The 24145-nt window shown below is 36.5% G+C and overlaps 1 protein-coding gene and 1 long non-coding RNA gene across 7 annotated transcripts in view; both read right to left on the bottom strand.

Moving 5' to 3' along the window:
• CNBT1 (cyclic nucleotide-binding transporter 1) overlaps positions 1–24145 on the bottom strand; it is a 275486-nt gene that overhangs the window by 124798 nt on the left and 126543 nt on the right. For all 6 annotated transcript variants that reach the window (XM_089831706.1, XM_089831711.1, XM_089831708.1 and 3 more), the window contains one exon: positions 20009–20154. In XM_089831706.1, the coding sequence (XP_089687832.1) occupies positions 20009–20154 (146 nt within the window). The remainder of the gene's footprint in view (positions 1–20008; positions 20155–24145) is intronic.
• On the bottom strand, positions 9883–14503 carry LOC149557048 (uncharacterized). The gene is made up of 2 exons (XR_016352381.1): positions 14347–14503; positions 9883–10222 (listed from the first exon to the last, which is right to left on the bottom strand). It is a non-coding gene; the product is annotated as an uncharacterized LOC149557048 (long non-coding RNA).

Here is a 24145-nt window from a genome sequence, read left to right as displayed (position 1 = left end):
CATATGTCCCCAAAAAGAGCCACTGATGGAACTCAAATTTGAGAAGCTCTATTCTTATACATTTTCATATCTTTTCATTTTTTATGTTGTATACCAATGACGAGAGTTCTCATGCCATATGCTGATGATTATTAGAGATCAAATTATATGAGGGAACGAGCGTTGTGAGAGGTTTGAGTGAGCTATCAGAAGTTGTTGGTGTGCCAGAGAAGGAAGTATTAGTTTTGTTCTCCCCAGGATGCTAAGATTTTCCAAACAACTATCGCAGGATTTCAAGTTTGTAGACAGGGGTGTAACGTGTTGTATCTACTATTTTTTAAAAGGCTTTAATTATCCAGATTTGATTTAAATCTGAAATTTATGATGCTACTTACAGTTAAGTGTGTAAAAACCATAATCTGGAGGAACTCTTCATTTCTGCCTTGAGATTAAGGGATTACTGAAGAATGTTAAGCTTTCCTTCTTAAAAGGGTCGTCATCCACTTCTGAATGATATTGATATTACAGTCAAGCCTGCTAATGATCCAGTCAGAATAAATTCGCAAGGAACCGAGAAACATGTCATGGATTCATATATTATCAATTCTTTGAGTCATACAATCACTGTTGGTGCTGAACAGTTACTTAGTTTTAGAGATATGAATGGATTTGATAATTTTAATGGATAATGTACGCAGACAGGTTGAAACTGAAACAGCAGAGACCATTATTTGCCTAGAGGAGGAACTGGTTTCCCTTCGGCAACAAGATGACTCAACAACTGCAAGAGAATTTGAGAAAAATGAGCATCTGACGAATCTTCAAGTAGAAATAGAAGAACTAAAAATAGATTAACATTTCTTACAGAAGAGAATGATAGACTGGTAAGGATGACGGTTGAGAAAGATCAGAAGTTGAGAAAATGAAAGCTGAGCTGGAGATGAAAAGAATATTAGATGAAAATGAAGAATTGAGCGAGTTTGTGAAAATGGGAAGGTGCGAGATTGAAGGGCTAACTAATGAAATCAAACATTTACGTGAAGACATAAATCATAGACAAACAGAACTTGAACTCCTACAGGCAAAGATGGTCCAAGTCCTTGAGGCAATGGAGGAGAGGACAAAGGAAACTGAAGAAACATAGCATTTTCTTGTTATTGTTGAGAGTTTATATATCTAATGGAGAAGATTATTGGTATGCGACTGAGGAAAAAGTTGGAGTTTTATTGCAAATGAAAACAAATGAAGCTGTATTCAATCACAGGTGGCCATGACACAGCGACAATTTCTTCTAAGATGGACAGAAGTAATAACCTGCAGACAACAGGAACTGAAGATGCGTACATGTCATGAGGGCTCTAGCGTTAGCTTTTCATCAACCCGCATGTAATCATTTCGTATGTTTGCTGACATTTTATTTCTTTGTCTTGCAGGGCCGAGTGCATAGGAGAGTATAGGAACCTTCTTGCGGCAGCGATATTCATAGTAATGATGTTCCTCATCATGCATTCAGGAAGTCACCAAGCATGAAGGAGCCGAAGACATCAGGATGATTCACCCGCAATCTGAATGCATCAAAGGTCATCTAGATGATTCACGTGATAGAAGAGAACCCGCGTCAAGAAAGCTTTCACTATCACTAGTCGGTGTCATCCACGATATCAAGCACCTGCACTTTGATGTTGTTCGAAATGAAGGCGAAATAGAGGGACAGGCCTGCAATTATTCAAAAGACTAGAATGTTTTTGAAAACTATTATGGACCGGTGCAATATGTTTGAAGCAGAGGAAGAAAGCGTATCTAGAAGTCGTAGAGATAGTGGAATGACGTGAAGAAGATTCATTGCAGGGAACTACACCTTCCATTTTGACTATACGTTATAATGCCTAGCAATACATAAATGAAGCAAGATATATGGCAGAACTAGTGAATCAGGATTCATGTAGCGTATTACCCAGATAGCCATTTTTCCTGTGCGATGCTTTTTAGAGTTTTTAAGTTTTGAAGTCGGGAAGTTTCCAGTTACGCCCCGGAGAGATTAGAAAAGTATTAAGAAAAGTAATTTGTTAAAGTATTGAAAAGGTGCGATGTTTAGGAGGGAAACTAATGTCTATTCGTCCTCTATAAATATATGCAATAGAAAACCAAGCAGCACGATTTTCATTTTTTGATCACTCTAAAAAAGGTGAAACTTTATATGTTCTGAAGCAAATATCATCAAACTTCATCTTCTGAGAAGGCTTAAAAGTTGAACCAAGCCCTTGCGCATTGAAGGTGTTGGACGAATATTTCAAATATTGTGAATATTTATGTTGAATGGAGCATTGATATTTGGATGTCTTCAATATGACCTGTTTGCAATAAAATCAGTAAGAATTTCATTTGTGCTAGAGTTAAACATTATATAATCCGTCTTTTGTGATTATTTTATTTTTATCAATAATTCATTGTCAGGATAAGTAGATTAAAATATTCTTTGCTATTTGAACTTGATAAATACAAATATGGTAAAATAAAGTTGTTTTCATATTTGTATCTATTTTGTCCCTCTATAGGTTAAAGCATTATAGACTAGTTTGAATATGCATTAAAGTGAATAATTTAATACGTCGTGATAACAGAGTTGCTTATAAATACTATATATCATAAAATTGTATGTGAGAAAATATACTATTGACTCTATAGCCCATTTGAAATCTAGCACTGATCATTTAACCGTTCATGCTTCTCAATACATGTGCTGGAAGCTTTCTAATCTCTTTCCGAAGGATTTGATATTTATCAGTTTTAATAAATCATTTTAAATTTTCCTTTCAGCAACTCTCAATTCTAGTAATTGAAATTTGAAGAATAATAGTTATTAATCACAATCCGGAAAGTTTCCTTGACACTTGCCAGTTGAGGAATTTTTTTGTGTTACAATCCACTATAAATCATCTTGGATCCAAGTGTTTGCTATCCAGGATTTGGGTGAACAGGCCTTGGTCTGGCGGAGCCAAATGCGTAGAGGATTTGAATCGATCAGATTAGTCCTATTAAGTTGGCCAAAATCAGTTAGATACCCAACATCGAGTAGGCAAGGCTCGTAGGTTTCTAACCAGCGATTTTGATTACCAACAGCGTCGTTAGCCATTTTCACCATGGTCTCCTGGGCTAACCAGAACATTGCAAGGATCAGTGTGAGTTTCGACATAGGCATCTTCACTTTCAAGCAAATTAGAAATGAGATAGCAGGTTTTTCTGATACTTACCACCTATAGTAAGTTGATTGGAGTCAATATTTCTGATTTTGCAGTATTGAACTTGGAGTGTCTTACCAAGAGCTTTCCGCCAAGCTATTACACAATGCTTTTCAAGTTCAACGAGTTATTTATTTTGATGTCAGAAGATTTAATAGTCTATTTACTATGCCACTTTATAATTAAAAGGAGACACTAATTAAAACTGGAATAAGACACAAGAAATATGAAGAGTCGAGCAGAGGAAATGAAAAGACACAAAGATGTCTACAAAAGGATCTTTAGAAGCTCATTCTCTTCATGCTTGGTTTATGGTTTGGATTCCATTCTCTCTTGGAGAATTATTTGGAAAGCTATCAGCTTTCAAACAGTCTGAGGACGGAAACCCTTGAGCCAAAAAACAATGGATGAAACCCCATTGTCCATTAGAAACATCACACCAGGTGGTGTCTCACTTGTGCTTTCACTTTATCTTTACTATCCAATCTAACTGTTATTGTTGTATTTAAAATTGAAATAAGTTACGTTATTGTATTGATAAATTTGTAATGCAATAACAAATTTGCTGTTCAAATCTGAGTATTTGTTGGTGGTTACTTAATGGCTATCCTGAAGTTTTTGTTGCATAAAATCATTTGTTTATGCTTCTGAAAATATATTGGGAGTTTGGGATTTAATATCAAGGGTGAGATATTTCAGTGGTATCAAAGCAGTGAAGCATGCGAGGGTTATATAAGTAGCACACACTTACAGAGGTTGAAGTTAATAGAAAGAAAGAAATCTTGTGGCCATCTGCTGGATTATATGACATAGTGAGATAAAAGAATTAATGGGTTCCCTGTATTTTTTTTACAAAGGTTTTCTGAAAATAATTTTTGGTCAACCATATTGCCGTGGAGCCATAATTCCATATTGTGTGCAGGAGATTATTAAAAAACTCATGCGGGTCAAGAAATGAAATATTTGGTCACACTATATTGGTAGAAGGACAAATACTTGATGGTTGAATTTAATCCTGTAAATCATCGGAGACACCGAATAAATTAAAATAGTTGAGCAAACGATTATCTTGGATACCCAAAGCCAAAACAAGCATGATTAAATTTTTGGACAATATTAATCAAAGCCATAATTTCAATTGGAGTAAAGTTATATGCAGGAATTTCATGAGCAGCTTTGATTAAAATCTCCAAAGTCTTTTTTAAACCACGCAAGACCAAGTATATTGATCGGCTTCTATTGTCGAATTTGGGTGCACATAATATACGATTGAAGACTTTCTTGAATGAAATAATTAAAGGTCTTGAAATAATAACTTGTCGTGAACTCATAGGGTGAAGATAATTTTAAACATTGCGGTGGAGAAATATATTATAAGAGCTTGTCTGCAGGCCCGTTTCTTTGTTTGAACCGATATTGTCATTTGAAATGTGTAATATTTGAAGCTGATATTGTTATTGGCGGTCTACGCTAAAGTTTAGCAAGAGATATTTGTGAAATAATTATCGGGTTTTTCAATCCCACAGAAATACATATGTTGTTCTCCTCGAATTCCATATCAAGTTTCGAACAGATATAATTATTAAATTTGGGTTTCGCGGTTTTCCTATTATGAGCTGGATGCAACTTCTTCGAGCAGAATTTGTAACTGTTGTTGGTATTAATATGGGACAGTTATTTTTTTGTGAAGCTGCGAATCCAAACATAAGGGCATATTCTGGGTGTGCTGATGAATTTCCTGCGATATATGGTGCTGCCATTTTTTTATTGGTAATGAATGGTATTGGCTATTTTGAATGCATGCTCTCTTATATGGGAATAAATGTTGGTGGGTTATAAAGACTCAGGACTGCTGTAAACGACATCATCCTCGCTTCTGAAGCTTTTGTGAATCAGAATCCAAAACAATCAGCTATTCTTGGTGCACAATACAAATTCTGAGATATGCCATGGATTTCAAGAGGAATTTCTGTCTAATTTTACTTAGTGTGGTTGAGACAGTGGACTGCATATCAGCATGGAACTTTGATCAAATATTAATATCGACCTCTGATATTGAATGCATTCTGGAGCCCATTTCACTGCTGCTTGACAAAAGATGAGGCTGGATCCTCTACAAGGTAATCTGAAGATTTTTGAGAAGCTACTAACCTCTCAATATACAGCGGTTTCAGATTGAATACTGCAGGGACAAGGTTAGAAACGTTGCTTTGATATAAGTTGGGTGTTGCGGTTTGTTCAACCATAGATAGCCAACATGATCAGCTGATGATAAAGACATTGATTTCAGATTGTCTTGAATATCTGGTGGAGCTTGATTAAGAAGCAATACATAGATTCAGTTAGTGAAATACAACAAAGGAGAAGAACATTAATGTCATCATGCTGATCAATCTACAGTTTTGGATGGTTATTTGGTGCCAAATTATTATGTAGATTATTTGTTCATGCATGGGAATGCGCTAAAAAGCTACAGCAGAGTCATTCTTTGCTGCAATGCCAATATTTATTAATTCCGGACAAAAATTAAACAAGCGGTTTTTCATCTGGAAAGCAGTATTTTAAGAATCTACCTAACACAAGAAGAAATTGATGATTTGTGCCACAAGAGATCTCAAGAGTTGCATCCTATTCAGTCGACTGTCGATGTTGTGGAGAAATATTTGTTGATCTAAGGTTTGCCTCCATTTATGATTGCATTATAAATTAGTCTCTACTTGTTTACCCTTCATATAATGTTTCTTCTCATGGATGAAGTTTAATTACACAATTGGTTCTCACTATAATAACACATACAATCTGCCATTGTGATAGTTAAACATTGAAAATCACATCTCTACAAACAAACTCTTTTCCTAGCAAGTTGTTTGACAAAATGTTAGCTGACTTTGGGTTTAATAGTGATCAGATGGAATTTGTATTAAAATGATTTGAACTGTTCAACATCAGAGGGGAACTGGTGAAAGGGTTTGTTAGAAATTTCAACAGATTCAGGATGCCTTTCTACAATGGCTTATTTATCCTGAAGGTTTAGATCTATAATGTCATTGCTTGATTTTGTTTCCATGATGTATATAACATCCTTCATATTTCAAAACTAATAAGGTTGGGCATTGATCTGCAAGTTCATCATGATATGTCTGATATCAAACCACTCTAGATAGTGCTGAAAAATGCATGCCTATATGAAACAACTTCCTTTTCCATATTCTTCTCATCATGACCTTATAGTTTTTTGAAGCATATTGTTTGAATATAAGTAGTGGGTAAGATCTGAAAATTGACCACCGAGTGGATGCATTAGATGGGCTTCTAGGATTTAGAATGGTGAGAACATGTTTGAAACTGAGAATTTACACATTGTCACACATGAAGATTCTCCTCTTGGCATGGTTTTAACTTTTTGGGACTCTAAATTTGCCAAATTTTAGAGTTCCATCACATTGCACTTGCAAAACTTGTGTTGATGATCCATCTAGAGCTTTAGGCAGATTATTTCACACTAAATTCATTTTACAAGCTCACACAGTACCAATTTTTACTTGATTGGCTTTAGACAGTTCTTGAGGATAACAAGACAATAGTCACCAGGTGTTCAGATGTAGTTACCAAGACAACTGCGGAGGCAGAGAGCACAGTTGTGCCTAATCCTGAAGAGATGCACAAGTTAATTTGCAAATATAAAGCATTCATTAATAGAAGTGAATAAGTGCTAGGAGCGTCTCAAGAAACTTAGTTGTTCTTCCCAGTTTTTAGTTGTAGGGTTTAATTTTTTTGACAAATTTTGTGTTGATAAAAACTTGTGGCTACATATAAACATTAATTACACATAAATTGTAACTTGTAATTGCATGTGAACAAATTGTAAGTCAAGTTATATTAGGACAGCTATTTGGGATAAGTAATAGTTTGTTGTGGAAAAAGTCATAGTTAGTTGGACTTCTCCAGCCTTTTGCTCTCAGCCCCTCACCTATATACAGGAGGGTGCTTCATTGTCATTTTTATCTTTATGCCTTGCAAGAAAACTCTTTTGGAATTGTGCAAAATACAAACTTTGTTTTTTTATTGTGGTAGCTGATTTCAAAGTAAATAAAAGAGCTAGTGATTTCAATCTTTGAACTGGAGGAACTTGTTATATCATTGTTGTGTTTGTCGTCTGTAAATATTGTGTAGCCGACATGGTGTAAACAATGTTCTTATGTCACAAAAGATGTATTATCTCGGATTTATTGAGAAAATTGTATGAGTTAATTGTACCAATTATAAGGAAAGCTTTAAATCTGATTTCATACAGACTTTATGTTGTCCTTTTCAATTTATGTTACGTAGAAGTGAATACATAGTCTTTGAGCTTGAATTTCTGTGATAGTAAAGATTAGAAAGAAAATTTTTTGTTAAAGTCATCATGCTAAATAAATTGCTGCCTCATCCTATGAATCATTATAGGATAGTGTATGAGTCCTTGAGCTTATGTGCATTCCTCAGTAAACAGTATATGGGTACGTTTAAGGATAATCTTTCAGTAAAGCTTAAGAGTATTGGCATTATTTCTCCAATTAGTGCTGAGAGTGAACTTGTCAGAAGTCTCAAGTTTGTAAATTACTGATTAGATGTTAGATTGTCAAAAGTCTCAAGTTTGTAAGTGCATGTTTATGAAAGTGGAAATCCTTCCCAAAGCAATAGGAAAGGATACGTGCAACACCCAATCATAGATTAGTTTGATTTCTTGTTAAGTTTTAATTGATTCAGCAGCAATAAGAAGGGTGTATCCCTTAATTGAGACAAGACATTATATCTCACATATTGTGTTTAAGTAATTCACTTTCTAAGAAATTTGTTTACAACTACTTGCAAAATATTTAGCCAACACAGTTATCTAAATCCAATTTTATATGTTTTTCAAGATTATTTTTGCAAATATTACATTTGGACATTTTTGTCAATTTCTTGCCATACGACAAGTCTGAGTCAAATTTCAGGCCTTACAAATTTTTGTCATGTCCAATCTTTTTAGCAATGTAGAGATGTCCATGAGAAAACTTGTGTTGACAACCTAGAGTTAGGGCAGCTCATGAACCCAAAATGCAATTGTGCTTAGCTGGATTCATGAATCCAGACCTACCAATTATTCATTGTATCCTAAACTAAAGGAATGTGTTTTTCGGCTTGAGGATCATATGACATTTGTAATCTTAGAATCGCGACAAACTAATAATCAAGACTAATGTATTCTCTAAATAGATTGATTTCTGCTTTCTCACATAATTATGTTATGTTTTTCAGTTTTGCCAAAAAATATCCAAGTCCCAAGTTAAAGACAAATTTTGGGTTTCCATGTCCATGTTCTCCAATTATGGTTCAAATAACATCAACATGTCAACCTTGTCAAAATATTATCCTTAGCAAGACAAGTAGAGGAATTACATAATCACTCCTCTAGGCTAAGGTTGAAACTTGATTCTTTATCAAAAACCGTCTCATACTAGGCTAGTATGTGTACGCTGTAGCAGTGCCTAAATGGGTGATTGAGGACTCCTTAATAGTTCTTATTAATTTTTATCTTCTTCTAAATGTTTTCTATCTATTCGATATTACATCAACATGCTTAAGAAATTTAAATTGATGATCCCTTTAAAAGACTTCTCACGAATGAATTTCATTTTCAAGAGAAAGAATTAAGGTCCAGGTCAAAATCACAAAGACTCGAAGAAGAGAAAGGATAGAGTGTGAGTAAGGAAATAGTAAATCAGATAGTTTTTAGTCTATCCAACACTAACACCAAAGTTATATAAGCAGTGTGCACAAGTTGATCCAAAACTGTGGTTTTCGGTAAAAAGACATTTACCAAAATATGAACTAAAGAAATTTGCCACTTGGAACAATTACCACTGATGCCAATTATTAATGATGATAACAAATCAAACTATTAAGATATTCATAAAGGCTGCATGTTCAAAATATAGCTTCAAGGGGCAAACCCTTTTCAAGAGATAAGAGGGGGGAACATTCATTACGAATATGTGATAGAATATATATACATTTGAGTGATACTTATGTTGACAAGTGACTGATGATTGAATCAGTTGCACAGATTAACCAATGAAAACAAACATCGATCAGATAACCATCCTCAGCATTTTCTTTTTGAAGAGTTCTATATTTGGAAAGAATGTTTAGGTCCTATTATTTAGGTGTTTTAGTCAGATTTTATTTCAGTTCTGTTAATTTTTAGAGGTGTTTTATTTCCCTTTTTTCCAAGTGTTGCTTTAAAAACACTGTTTTTGGAGATTAAATGATTATTATCATAAATCTGAAACATTTGGGTTTTTCAAATCTTACAAATAAGTATTTTGAGCACAATGTTTTTAAATGATGGTGGCATAGTTTAAAAATTCGGTTTTGGCAATATCTCGTCTGGCCCAAAAATTTTGAAAATATCGGAATCGGCAAAAACTCGGTGAAATATTCAGCAATAAATCAGCACTTCTATCGAACATTTGAAAATTTACAATTTTTTAAAATATTCTTAAAAACTCATACATACACCAAATTTGTAGAACATATAATGATTTGACATGTCCACCACATATTAATCAAAGTTTTGAATTAAACAATAACTCATAGCAACTAAAACTTAGTAGATTAACACAGTGATAGAACCATATACCAAAAACCAAGTACAACATTTGAATATAAATAAGTTCAACATATATAGAAGTCAAACTCCATGAAACTAAAACTTCTGAATACATATTAGGTTCAAGTTTCAATAGCAATGAAAACTAAAAGTAACAATCATAAAATACATCTATGAGTAGAGGTCAAAAGAGATCGTTGTTGCTGGGTGGGTAGTGTTGAAGTAGTTTCTCTGGCAAGATTCTCAACAAGTGCATGAATAGATAGCTCGGGCTCAATAGAAACCTCTGATGGATGACCAAGCTCATGTTCCTCGTCACATACTACCACATCCACATCCCAGTCATCTTCCTCCATCTCAAACTCACCTAGTTGCTCATCTGTCAATAAAGGCTCCTTGTATGTGAGGACCAATAGAAGTCTCGTACTGGTAAAGAAATCAATGCATATAGACAATGGAATAGAATAGCAGAATAATATTCGTGGGCAGTAGAAGTCCCGCGGACAACTGCTTGTCTGCGGGCTAAAAGTCCCGCGGACAGGTTGGCCGCGGGCAGAGAAAGCCGCGGATGGTCCCACGGACAGTCTGTTCGCGAGTGGTTATAAGCCCTGCGGGCAGCTGTCCACGGGCACAAACTTTTTTTTTTTTAAAAAAATTCCTCCACCAGGCCGCGGGTAGGAGAAGAAAGGCCGCGGGGAGGAGAAGAAAGGTCGCGGGTAAGGAAAGATAGGCCGTGGGTAAGAAAAGTAAGGCCGCGGAAAGGACGTGGGTGTAATTAAAAGATTCAACTCCGCCAGTCAGAGTTTCTCCTCCGCCAAAAACAAGCCCGCAGGCTTTAAAAACATTCTTCTCTAAAAGACAATTTTAAAATCATTTCCGCCAGAAGTTATAACAGTCTCAGACGGTAAGGGAAAAGACCATAGGCATAAAACTTGTCTTTCTCCGCTGGTAACAAGGGAAGGTCCGCAGGCAGTCTTCACCTGTAAAAAGAAAAGCCGTGGGTAAAAAACATTCCCGCCAGACTCCATTCCCTCCTCCAGCCAGACTTCCACAGGGAAACAGAGACATAAAGAAGAGTGCTTGTTCTGCCAGAAGGAGAAGAATTTCTGTGTGCAGAGGGATTTGTGGTGGATTGTAGAGGAAGCAGTAAAAAAAAAAAAAACAACAACAGAATCAAGTTGTTCAAAATGAGTAACAGATGATGCCAAAGGGAAGGGAACGCATCCGTGGTTGCCAGAAAGAGTGCAGAATCGGTAGATAATGACAGAAATGGTGTGTTCCGTGCATTTTTGTGTGGGTTTCGAAGTGCTGCCCCAGGACCCCGCGGGGGCGCTGCCCCTCGACCCCACCGAGGGCATTGCCCCCTGGACCCCCAGTCGTTGCGGATATCAGTCGTGGGAGTCTAACCAGTTTAAAAGAGTTGAAGTTGCTACAGGCATGGATTGTTTGTGTACCAGAGGCAGTGGGAGCAGGTGTTGGCTGTGAGGCTGTCTTGGTGGATGCATAGAGAGCTCGGGAGGAGCTGATCATCCAGTTGGAGGTAGTGCAGCGACACTTGGCTCAGGGTACCGAGGAATTGAAAACAGAGAAAGCAGCACAGGTGGCTATCAAGGTCAGCTTGAGGAGACAGTATTGTGTTAGCAGAGGCTACAGATGTAACGGGATGAATGTGGAAGTGATGTGACAGAAGCAGATTTCTCTTGTTGTAGTCACTTTGTTAATGTATTTTGTTTGTTAATTTGTCTCAGATATTTTGTCAGTCGTCAAGAGACGACTTTTCTTTTTGGGGGGGGATGGTGTTAGCCGACTGGACGGTCCGACGGTGTTTTTGTATTCTGTAGCCGACGGTCCAGCAGTGTTTCTGTATCCTGTAGCCGACGGTCCGGCGGTATTTTGTATTTTGTAGCCGACGGTCCGGCGGTGTTTCTGTATTATGTAGCCAACGGTCCGGCAGTGTTTCTATATTCTGTAGCCGACGGTGTTTCTGTATTCTGTAGCCGATGGCGTCGGTAAATAGTTTGTAGCGGATAGAATATTTGTGGCCAACGGACTCCTTCAGGAAGGTTCGGCAGTAGTATTTATATCCCGTCTGGGATCATTGTAAAGCATCATTCATCTACTACTGCGAATATTATAAAGCATAATGTATGTCTGGCATATTGCGAATATTATTCTGCTATTCTATTCCATTGTTTGTATGCGTTGATTTCTTTACCAGTACGGTAAACATTTGGCGCCGTTGTCGGGGATGTCCTTCAACTGAGATGTCCCCGTCAACAATGCCTTTGCAATTTTTGCCTGCGCTTCCCCCAATTTCCTCTTCTCCTCCGCTTGCCTCCGTGTAATTGCCAGAACCTCCTCTACATCCGTGCCGATAGTGATCAAGTTTACGCCAGACTTTGGACACTTGGAATCTTCGTGATCGCCGAGTCCGCACCATTGCATAATAATTTCGGTGTGTTTGCCGCTGTACAATCCTGCGCAAAATGACCCCACAAATTACATGCTCGGCATTGAACGATTGGCCGTCCGTTTGCATCATACTGAGTTCGACTTCGGCTCCCATTATTATTGTTATTGTTTGCATTGTTGTTATTTTGCCCTCTGCTATTATTCCTATACCCTCTGGATGTGGCACCATCAATGTTTGCATTTCCGTTACTGCCCGACGGGGAAGCCTGCTGCGTAAGAAGCACCTGCGGAGATCTTCTTGTCTTCATGTGAAAGGGACAGTCCTTTGTCGAATGGCCCATGATCTGACAGATGTCACAGAATTGGTTCTTCGGACACGATCCCTTAGTATAACCGTCGGTCTTACATTCCGTGCACCACAGTTCACTACCTTTTGGCTCCTTCTGCATGTTTTTAAACTCCTTCATCATTCGAACCATATCCTTCAGTAAGGCACGAACCTTTTTGCTACTACCTTCGTTGTCACTGCTATCATCTCCGGCAGGCTCGTCGTCATCAGAATTAGAGGAGCTAGTTTTCTTCTTCTTTGTCTTTTTTTCACTTTCAAGGTTCAGTGCTCTGTTATAAGCATCCACATATGATGACGGTGGGACAATTTTCATTTTCCTCCGCAACTGTGAACGTAGGCCGTCCACAAACCACCTTTTCTGCAATCCGTCCGCTGGCTTGCTTTCCATTTTGTTTATTAAGTCTTTTAATCTCCTGGCGTAGACACGGACAGTTTCGTGCTTCCCTTGCTTGGTATTGAAAATTTCCGCTACGATTTCATTATCATCCCGCAAGAGTTTAAATTCCGCCAAGAACTCCTTTTTAATGTTATCCCATGTATCCAGCTTCTGCGGATCCATATCCGAAAACCAATCAATCGCAACACCCCGTAGGGTTGCCGAAAATTGCCTGACCCATTCGTCGGCATCTGTGATTCCATTTGCCCACCAGATCGTCTCGCATGTCTTACAATGTCGGAGGGGGTCGGCTGTACCATCGCCTTCAAATTTCGGCAGCTTTTCTTTGGGTCCCGCCATAACACTGGAGGTCTGCACTCCTACACTGGTCAGCACTCCCACACCGGCGATCGGCACTCCCGCACCGGCGGTCTGCAATTCCGCACCGGCGGTCGGCACTTCCACACCGCAGGTGTCGATAGCTGCGAACCTTGGTGAAGAAGAAGGATCCTTTGAAATTGTTTCCCGCGGAAGTCTATCCTGGACGAAGAGATCACTCCACGCTCGTGCTCTGTCGGCACTGCGAGCCGTACGAGTTGATGCTCTTCCGTCTGAATTTTCTTCCCTCGGCGAACACAAATTCAAGAACTCCTCCCGTGCTTCTTCAACCAATTCCACCCGCTGTCGAGTCTCCTCCAACAATTTCTCCGCACTTTGGTTTCCGTCGGCAATCTTTTGGAATCTCTGTCAGCGTTCGGCTTGCTGTGCCAGAATTAAATTCTCTTGCGCAATATGAATTCCATCTTTTCCCTTCGCTTTATTCCGATCCTTGTTAAGCTGATTTGGCATTAATCTTCATTCCTCCCACCTTCCAGATTCATAAGGCAACGGCGCCAAATGTTTACCATACTGGTAAAGAAATCAATGCATACAGACAATGGAATAGAATAGTAGAATAATATTCGCAATATGCCAGATATACATTATGCTTCATAATTCACAGTAGTAGATGAATGATGCTTTACAATGATCCCAGACGGGATATAAATACTACCGCCGAACCTTCCCGAAGGAGTCCGCCGGCCACAAATATTCTATCCGCTACAAACTATTTATCGACGCCGTCGGCTACAGAATACAGAAACACCGTCGGACCGTCGACTACAGAATACAGAAACACCGCCGGACCGTCGGCTACAAAATACAAAATACCGCCGGACCGTCGGCTATAGGATACAGAAACACCGTCGGACCGTCGGCTACAGAATACAGAAACACCGCCGGACCGTCGGCTATAGAATACAGAAACACCGCCGGACCGTCCAATCGGCTAACACCTCCATCTCAAACTCACCTAGCTACTCATCTGTCAATAAAGGCTCCTTGTATGTGAGGCCCAATAGAAGAAGAAGCCTCAATGCCATCAAATGCTAACTCCACACTCCAAGCAATGTCGTCGAATGGCAACTCCTAACTCCAAACAGTTTCATCCAGCCATCGAATGTAGTCGAATCCCATCAAATGCAGTTGAATACAAGTCGGGAGACTAGGTTTCATATGTAGTCAAATACAAGTCGGGAGACTAGGTCATGAAGAAGACTTTTCAATGAATATTTTAACATAATATTAAACCTAAAATTTCCCGAGAGCCCAAGACTTTTCAACGATTTCTTCTACCGAGTTTTGGCATTTATCGCGAAATATTGGGAAATATGCGTCACGATTTATTCCCATATCTCGCTGCCAGTTTTTGGCGCAATATAATCACCTCAGTATTTGCCCCACAAAAAAATGCGATATTGACAGTATCTCGCAGAATTTTTGAAATATGGATAGTGGTGCTGTGTTTATCCTGCAAAAATGAAAATTCAATCCAGTTTTCTTTCTCTGCATTACTATTTGTGATTTCGCTAATTGAGTTGGAAGTGGACAATAGTATCAAGATTTGTATTGATGTCATTTGTCTACCTAGTTTGAAGTTTTGCATATAACATTGCTTTTCAATTATAGATCCCATATGTTCCATTTGTTAGATTAATTATACCTTTGAAATCATGTGGCCGCAAACTCACAGATTTCTCCTTTCCTGAAAGATGTCATCTAGGAAATACATGTTCAATTTGTTTGGAAAATTGTCTTTGACCAGAGTAAGTAATATTTTTATTGTTTTATTTTTCTGATTTTTTTGTGTTTTTTAATGGTTTTCTGATTTTTTGGAGTTTTCAATAATTCTCAATATAAAAAGTAGTAAACTACCAAAACTGAAATGCAAGTAACAATGGAAAAGATTGAACACTACTAAATAAACTGATTCTTATTTCTTACAGTCAAATGCACAACTATGACAAATCTGAAACAATTCCAATTCCTCGTTTTTTATCAACTGATCACCACAAGTTTGTACCTGGAAAATGATGAGCAATTTGATAATCCAAAAATCTGGAGACTTGGCTATATCTCATATGCATCCAAATTAAACTGTTGATAGCTCTCTGGGGATGACATCCCCTGCAAACTGAGACACACGGCCTCTTAAAAGGATTTAAGCAATATGAAACACCTCTAATCTGCTACTGGTAGTGCAATCTGCCTGATACTAACTGTAATTATGTTGTCTCTCTCCAAATCAAACCTTAGAGACAATGCAAACACCTCCTCTAATGGTATCCATTGCTGTTTAGTATTGTATGGCCTGCCTGGGTTGAATTTGCAATCCATTTTTTTTCATTTCTAGCACCGATCTAATCTGATCTGCTGATATTATTCACAACACAGCTCCAACATGATCCAATTTGCTTCCTTCAAGCTGCTATGATCACCAATTTATTTCCTATAGCCAAATTGGGGGAATATCTAACCTTTTCCCCAGAAATTTCCGTTCCTCAGGGTTAATCTTGTTGCAATCTCCGAATCAAAGCTCTCCTACAAATTTGCAATGGAGAAAAGTAACTGTGAATGCACAAAATTGAGTCCCTAAGCCTCTTCTACCTCTTCCCATAACACGTCGGACCCCTTAGGATTTCTCCCCTTAATTTGAATCACTTTTATTAAGATGTATCTCTCCTAATGTAAATCGCCCTCTTGGGGAGAGATTTTATCATTAGAAATGTTCCCTCATTTTATTATAACATTTTATGTCTAGGTGCCTAGGGAAGAGGGCCAAATTATTATAACTTATTAATATTATTAAGTGATTATAGTATCACATTAATATTAATTTATTTAAATTCATAACTTTAGAAATATTAAAAAATTTATTCATAAAATGCAATTCTAGGCTCAGATCTAAATCTGACTGAAGCACTGTGATCTTTGATGTTGACTGAACTACACTCCAAAAATTAATGATTGCTCATGAGGATCCTCTACTGCTTTGAGGTCCCTCATGTGGTTGTCAAGTCAACTGCAACTTTCCCCTAAAAAATAGGAGAACCCTGAAGTGTCTAAAAGCTCAAAATGACCAACAAATCTCCTGCAATGCTCTGACCGTTAGGATGAGTCCCCTAAGCCTATCGTTGACCTACAAGAACTCGAGTGGTAGGTCAAACCTCTGCTCATTACATTTGTTGTATTTATTCTTGGAAATTCAAGATAACTCGCTTAAGCCAAGGGTAAAAATTAAAGCAGAAAATAAGGGTAAAAATCAAAGCTACAAGGGTGAAAAACGTTTTCTTATTTCATTATTAAAAAGCCCCCAAAATCCTGCAGTAATAACAATCTATGTCATAATGTTCGTATTTGAAATTGTGTCCAATAAAAATAAAATATAGATGAAATTCCGCAATGCAAGAAAAAGGGAAAAAATTACATTCAAATTTGCCCATATAAATTCTATTTTTTTTAAATATAATTAATGGATCTAAAAAAATTATATAAATTTGAATGCAAGATTGTAAATTAGAAAATATTGTAATGTAAATTATTCTAAAATTAATTTAACTATTATTATAATAAATATATTAATTTTAAGGCAAAAGCCTATAACATAATGGTAACTTGTGAGCCTCTTATTTGGGAGGTCTTGAGTTTAAGTCTACTCAAACTTTATAAATAATAATAATAATTAATTTCAAACAACGGGGATTGGGGAACAACATGGGATGGTGTTGTATATACTATTTACTATACATATAGTACTTAAGCTGCTAGTTAAGAAAAAGATGTATGTGTAAGAAGTAAAATGGCAAAATTGTAAATGCCAAACACTAAATACGGACTAAGGTATACTAGAACATTGATGTTTTATATGTTGAATATCAAATAACTAATTACTGTCAAAGATTAGAATACTAAATAAAATTATTTTCAAATTGATAAATAGAAGATTTATACTATATCAAGAACATGACAGTAGCACCACGTGAATTGCAAATATAGAAGTACCAGCATAGAAACCTCAATTCTGATTTTTTCAAAGGTGGCTAGCATAACTAACAATAATGTGCACAATAGCTTCTTTAAACCCTCATAAACTGCCCATATTATGCTTGCAAATGATCTGAAAATGTCCTCAAACAGCTATATATATATATATATATATATATATATATATATATATATATATATATATATATATATATATATATATATATATATATATATATATATATATATATATATATATATATATATATATATATATATATATATATCCTAAAACAACTATATATAGATAGATCAATCTTATCTTATATAGATAGATTGATACATTGATAGATAGATATCAGATCCCAAACTCCCCGAAAGTCAGGCGAGTTGTCCAAGTCAATGAGCTAGATCAACCCAGCCAAGTTAAGCAGACTCAGCAACTCAGCTCGTCGAGTTTTGGGCAGCTCAGCGAGTTGGCATAACCCACCACAACTTGCCAAGTCCCGAGCAGCAAGACCCGATCGGTGGCAGTGCCAAAGTTGACACCTAAAATTAAAAAATAACAGTTTTTTTTGCATTCTATTTTTCTTTTATGCATCAAGGTCTTCTAATTGCTTCGTATGGGAAGAAGAGCATCAAGGAGACCACAAATTACTTTGGGGAGTCCATACGCTTGCATTGGGAGCATTAAGGAGTCAACAACAACACTTCTTAACTCATGCGCAAGAGGTAAGTGTTAAACTTTGTAGATTTTGTTGATTTTTTTTTTTATATTAAAGTATTTTTCATTATTTGTTATTTTTTTTAGTTTTAAAAAATTTATCTTTTCTTTAGTTTAAATTTCTAAATCTTGAATTTTTCTTATTACATTACATAAAAGTAGAATAATAGCAAAGTGCAAAGTCTTCACTGAGGCTACTAATCAGTCATCATGGAGGACCATGAGAGGGTTGACCAAACAAACATAGAGGTTGAGGTTGTGGCTATGGTAGAGGGGGAGGATAGAGCTCATTCTGGCACATGCACATGCACTGTTGATGTTCATCATGACACCTCAAAGGCAGGGACTATGGCTTCTCTGTCGTCCAGTACCTACCTTAGACGCATTTGTAGAAGGCACACGAACTATTGTACAGTTGAGACTGAGGTTGAGGCCGAAGACGAGGATGAGGATGAGTCTTGAGCTGGAGCCTAAGTGGATAGACTTGTTTTTTGTTTACAGTGTTTACACTTTCCAATTACAGATGTGTTTCATGAAACATTTGATGTCATGGGTTTCATGGATTTTACATACATTTGACAACATATATAATTCTATGTTTTCTATTTCCCTCAACTACAACTTGCATTTTACATATGTGATGGATTTATCATTTATGTTCCTTGGTTATATATGTGATGACAAATTAGCTTCTATTTGATGATGTTATAGTGTCTTTAAGTTTTATTCAGTAAAGGGTGTATGAAACAAGTTTTAAATTGTTCAAATTCTCTAAATTTTGAGGGTTTTTTTCATTTTGTCGAGTCTTAGTTGAGTTGTTGCCAAGCCATAGCTGAGCATGATTTGAGTTGGCCTTGTCATGTCGGAGCCGAGTCCAAGTTTGGGAACTATGCATGTATAGATGTATGTATTTATGATTTAGTTGCAAATATTTAAAATATAATAATTTTAAAAAATACAATTTTCAAATGTCTTGGTACAAGAGACTTCTAGAAGACCCTAGATGCTTGGGGGACTGCTGGTCATCCCCGCATTCCAGCTGAAGTTGAGCGGTATGTGAATACCAAGCACCCGTCCCCATATCCCCAGGATGTCCAAGTTCCCATGTTTCTCACTGCAGTTTGTGGTGTCCTTAATCAAGAATCTTTAATAATCAATGATAGATGGAAGATTGAATGGTTTACAAAACGTTTGGATCACTATTGCTTTGTGTCTCAAGCTTAGCTTTGACAAGAATCTCAATTCATATTTTGTGTGGATGATTGACAATCTCTTAATTCTAGTGCTTGACTTCTGGATTAGATTGTGTTGAGATTTTTACCATCAACGTTTTGAATCACTTGCTCTCTCATTCTGATGATGGATCACATAGTGTGATTTGAAACATTGATGGTAAAAATTTCAACACAATTAATCCAAAAGCCAAGCACTATAATTCTTATGGATTGTGGAAATCTGATATTCTTAATCTCTTAATTCTTTTTTATTTGATCAATATTTCAGCATACCAAGATAGTTTGAAATATTTGATTGGTACTCTTCATTCTTAATATGTTAAATGGTTGTCAAGGTTAAGCTAAACTAAACAATTTTGGATTTTCTACCATATGTTTTGGGTAGATGTAGTATCAAATCAAAAGCTTCATGCAGCAGCATATATTCTTAAAAATTTAACATAAATATGGAACATCATATCACAAAATGTTGACTCACATCCTTTAGATTCAAAAACAAGAGATTTGTATATTAGCTTCAATTCACTAAAATTATATTGGTCTTTCACAAGAAATAGGGACACGTTTTGAAACAAAAAAAAACCATGTTTATTTAGGTTGTAATATTACAGTAAAGGAAAAATGTAGAGCTTTGAATCTGTAAAAAACAGTAATCCCATAAGAAATGTGCATCATTAGCACTTCCCACATACCTGCGGCCAAGTGATTGAAGAAAGTTCTGCATGTTTCCAATAAGCAAAGCAAAAAGTAATAGGCCAAGTCCAATAATGCCCATTGTAAACATCACCTCCCATGGAAAAAGGCTTGGAACTTGATTGCCAGCAAGAGTACTGATTTGCTGTTTTAACAAATTGTGTCAGTTATGATTGGCACACCCTGAAACTTACAAATTTATTGTCAACAGTGAACATGGTGTACTATAGCCAAAAACAACTGAGATGTCTTGAATGTTCAAAATTATAGAGAATGTAATTCTTTTAATTTAAAAAATAATCTAAAATATATGTATGCGATTAATTACAAAGTGCTAGGATGAAGTAGCCATCAACAAGTTCAAATCCAAAGGCTTCTATATGGATTGGCAATCACTCGCTAAAACGTCACCAAGCTAGAAAAATTAAGAAAATTCATTAAAGGATAAACCAATTTCATGTTATATAAAATCATATTGGCTAAAGCTAGCAAGCATCATTTGTTTAAAATTTCCCATACCCTGCTTTAAAGGCAAATTATTTATAAGTAAGCATGTTGGCATTCATGCAACCTTATGCAAACACTACAAGAACACAATGTTCAAGTTTCGATTTTGGCAATAATGGGCCTTCAAACCTGCACCATTAAAAAAATACTTTTGAGCACCATAAATGTGCATGCTGACCCTTAATGCCTCTAGCCCACATCAGCAATGCAAGACTTATGCAACTGACAATACATGCCCAAGTGAAAATGTCTGCTCCAATCTCTTGCCTGGAAATTCTCTTGTTGCCACTCCTTATCATTATGTTACGTTTCTAAAAATATAAATATACCCACACTAAACTAAGCATGGGGCCTGAACACAACACTAAGTATTAAAATTTATGGAATATATCATATGACATGACAAACAAAATCAACAAAATTCCCAAAAGAATTAATGCTCCCTGAAGTAGCCATTATTGATTTGCATCTCATCCAAGGTATTGATGAAATATATTGCTATTCACAGAAATTTTGTCAAGACAGCTTTTAGGCTTAAGGAAATAACCAAGCTTCCTCATGGTCATTGAATGTTCAAATAAATGGACTTGAAATATTTTTCCTTTGATAAATGTGAGTATCCATTTCCCAGATCTCTATTTTAGGCTGTCAATTTATTTCCAAAAGCACAATAACTCACCCATTCTTTGCTTACACACACTTTTTCATATTTTTTCTGAACAAACACCAGTGCATCAAAGATGGTTTGGACACACCTATGAATCTATTGTTTAATGATTAATCAATACTTGAGTCTCTTGTGTGTTGAGGCATAGCTAAGCCCATAGATGGCAAAATTCAAAAGTACTCGTCAAGTTTAATCTTTGCCAAATAATCACCTGAGAAACATGCTAGAGATTCAATAAGTCTGAGCAAAAAACGTGCAAGCCACGCACAAAATGAAATCCTAAATAAATTGAAAAAATTGGTGCTAAAAAGATGATTTCTACTCTCTTACATCCCTGCCACCCCTCTTATTTTGCACACAATAGTGACAGGTTCTTCAATCACAATGAGAAATTCTGAAAGGATTTTTTGGGATATTCAAAAGACAAATTTAAAAGCAAGGGTCAGAATTTTTTTGTTTTAACAAGAAGTTTTATTCATTTTGGCTGCAAAATCTAATTTCTAGATAAATAAAACTCATCATTTACTAAAACGATAGTTGAAAGCTCTTACTTGACGATAACTCTTTTGGCCAAAAAACATTTATTACTCGGAGCTCGACAAAAACTCAGGCAAAAATTGACACTGACTTGGCAATTTTATAAACATTTTATGACTAAGTTTGTTCCCCAGATTACTGATTTCCATCCAGTGTTCTTAGACTCGCCATGAGTCCTGCGAGATTTCCAGGTCCACAAGCCGTGTCAAGGAAAATGGATCATAAACCCCTTTGCCATGACTCGCCAAGTTAGTGAGTCATCGCATGACTTGCCAAGTCCATACTTCATGACTCATGCCAGCGTTTGGCAATTCCAACCAGCAAAAAGCAAAAAGGAAAATTATTTCCCCATTTTTTTCACTTATGTCTTCTATTTTTCCCTATTAGTCATTCTATTTGCTACTTATGAGAAGAGAGAAAAAAGTGAGAGAGAGGAAGGAAAAGAAGATGCCATACCAACAGAGAAGAAGAGCATCAAGCAGTCCACAAATCACCTTGGGGAGGCCATAGGTTTGCATTGAAAGCATCAAGAAGCCCATAGCAAGACTTCTCAACTCACTTGAAAGAGGTAAGTGTTAATTGTGGATTTTGTTGGTTTTCTTTTTGGTATGTTTAAGGATTTCTCATTTGTTTGTTAATTTTTTATTTTGACTTTCCAAATCTTGAATGTTTTTTTATTAAAATATAAATTGCGTACTTCAATGAGAGAAGTAAAACAATAGAAAACCCTACATTTTTTTAGTAAAAAATTGTAAACAGGCTTTTACAAATTTTCCTTAAAAAATGTGGGGTTTGCTGACTTTTTCTATTAGATTTTAATTTTATAGAATTTTCTTACAGTGGCCTTCATATTTTGAAAACATTAATCTTTCCTAATGCCTGCAAAGGATGAAGCTTGGAAATATATTAAAAATTTCCTAGTAGACAAAATCAAACAAAATGTTTTTTTGTAAAGGAATTAATCATAGCAGCATCAATAGATTTAAATACCATATTGTTGATATATCTAGCCATGATATTGAGGTATGTAAAAAACAAACTACCAAGGCAAAATGTATTTGTTATGCCTAGTTAGAAACATATGAAGAAGAAAAGGACACTAGAAAGAGGCAATTGGAAGAGTTAAGTGCTATTGGCTCACATTCATCTGCAACTGCAGCCGCAGCTGCAAACTATGTTGGAGAGGGTTCCACTATGTCTGTCTTTCATCTTAGTGCTTTTTCTAGTGCTAGTGCTACTGCAACTGCTTTTGCTTCTGCTCCCCCTAGTGGCATTACCTTTGCACCTACAGTCTAGAGATCCAAGATGGACGGTTATTTTGTGCCACGCTCTACCCCTAGTGCACAACCCTTGCTTAAGAGCATGGGTTGGAACAAGTAGGTGCATACTGCTGCAAGAAACAAATTGGCAAATTTTGGTTCTTTTGCAACATTCCATTTATTGTAGCCAAACAATTCTTTTTTTTATTTGTTTGCATTGAGTTCATAAATTTTGAAAACTCATAATTTGAAGTTGAACTATGCTTTGTCTAATGATTACTCATAATCAATTTGTTGTAACCATTTGTGCGGTGAGGTTTAAATCCCTTATGATGTTGAAGTAAGTGGCCCCCTCTCATTAGAAACAATAAATGGTATGAAAGTTGAGCTACAGGACCACCGACACTCTTGGAGTCAAAAGGGTTGCACCATGTGACAGATGGTAGGAAGAATAGGAGGAATAGGATACTCCATTTTCTTATTTCCTGTGAAAGTGATTAATCATTCTACTTCCCTAGATGCATTGAATAATTTATATTTTGATTTGTTGATGGATCAATGATAATTGATAATTATTTTGTTTTAATTCCAAGATCCACTATGTTCTTAAAGTCCATTGATACTTCCTCGCATGTGAAAAATGTCACATACTTATGTGAGGCTATTGAGGAAGTCATATGTGAGGTTGGGGAAGAAAATGTTGTTCGAGTGGTGATAAATAATGCAGCAAGTTATGTTGTTGCAAGTAAACTCTTAAGTTTCGATGGAGAGGCATCTATGAATTTATTTAGGATTTTCTTAACAAGATTTCATCTCATGCAGTTGATGGTAATAGACAGCTTGTTGTGATCTAGAGTAAGTGCGATCAGCTGAGGGCTACAAATGAATGGGGTGATTTTGCCTCATATGTTTTTACTGCACATATTCATTTATTGAGTACCTATTTGAGGGGTTGGAGTTTTAGGAGGGATCATTTGGCTTCACTGAGGCTACTTAATTACGAGGCTTTCACAGCATTCGGCATTTATTGGGGGCAATTATAGATATTTTGACTACTTGCTCGTAGAGATTGGTTGGGTTTGCAAAAGGGTCACTAGAGGCCCTTCCCAACCAACTGTTTGGGGTCAAGGATTGGAGCGAACTTATGATTCCAAAGTTAATAGTGA

The sequence above is a fragment of the Cupressus sempervirens genome, chromosome 5 (genome assembly GCF_028749045.1).
Source record: "Cupressus sempervirens isolate cs-2001-9-10 chromosome 5, ASM2874904v1, whole genome shotgun sequence".
Classification (NCBI taxonomy): domain Eukaryota; kingdom Viridiplantae; phylum Streptophyta; class Pinopsida; order Cupressales; family Cupressaceae; genus Cupressus; species Cupressus sempervirens.
This window is presented reverse-complemented; position numbering and strand designations above follow the sequence as displayed.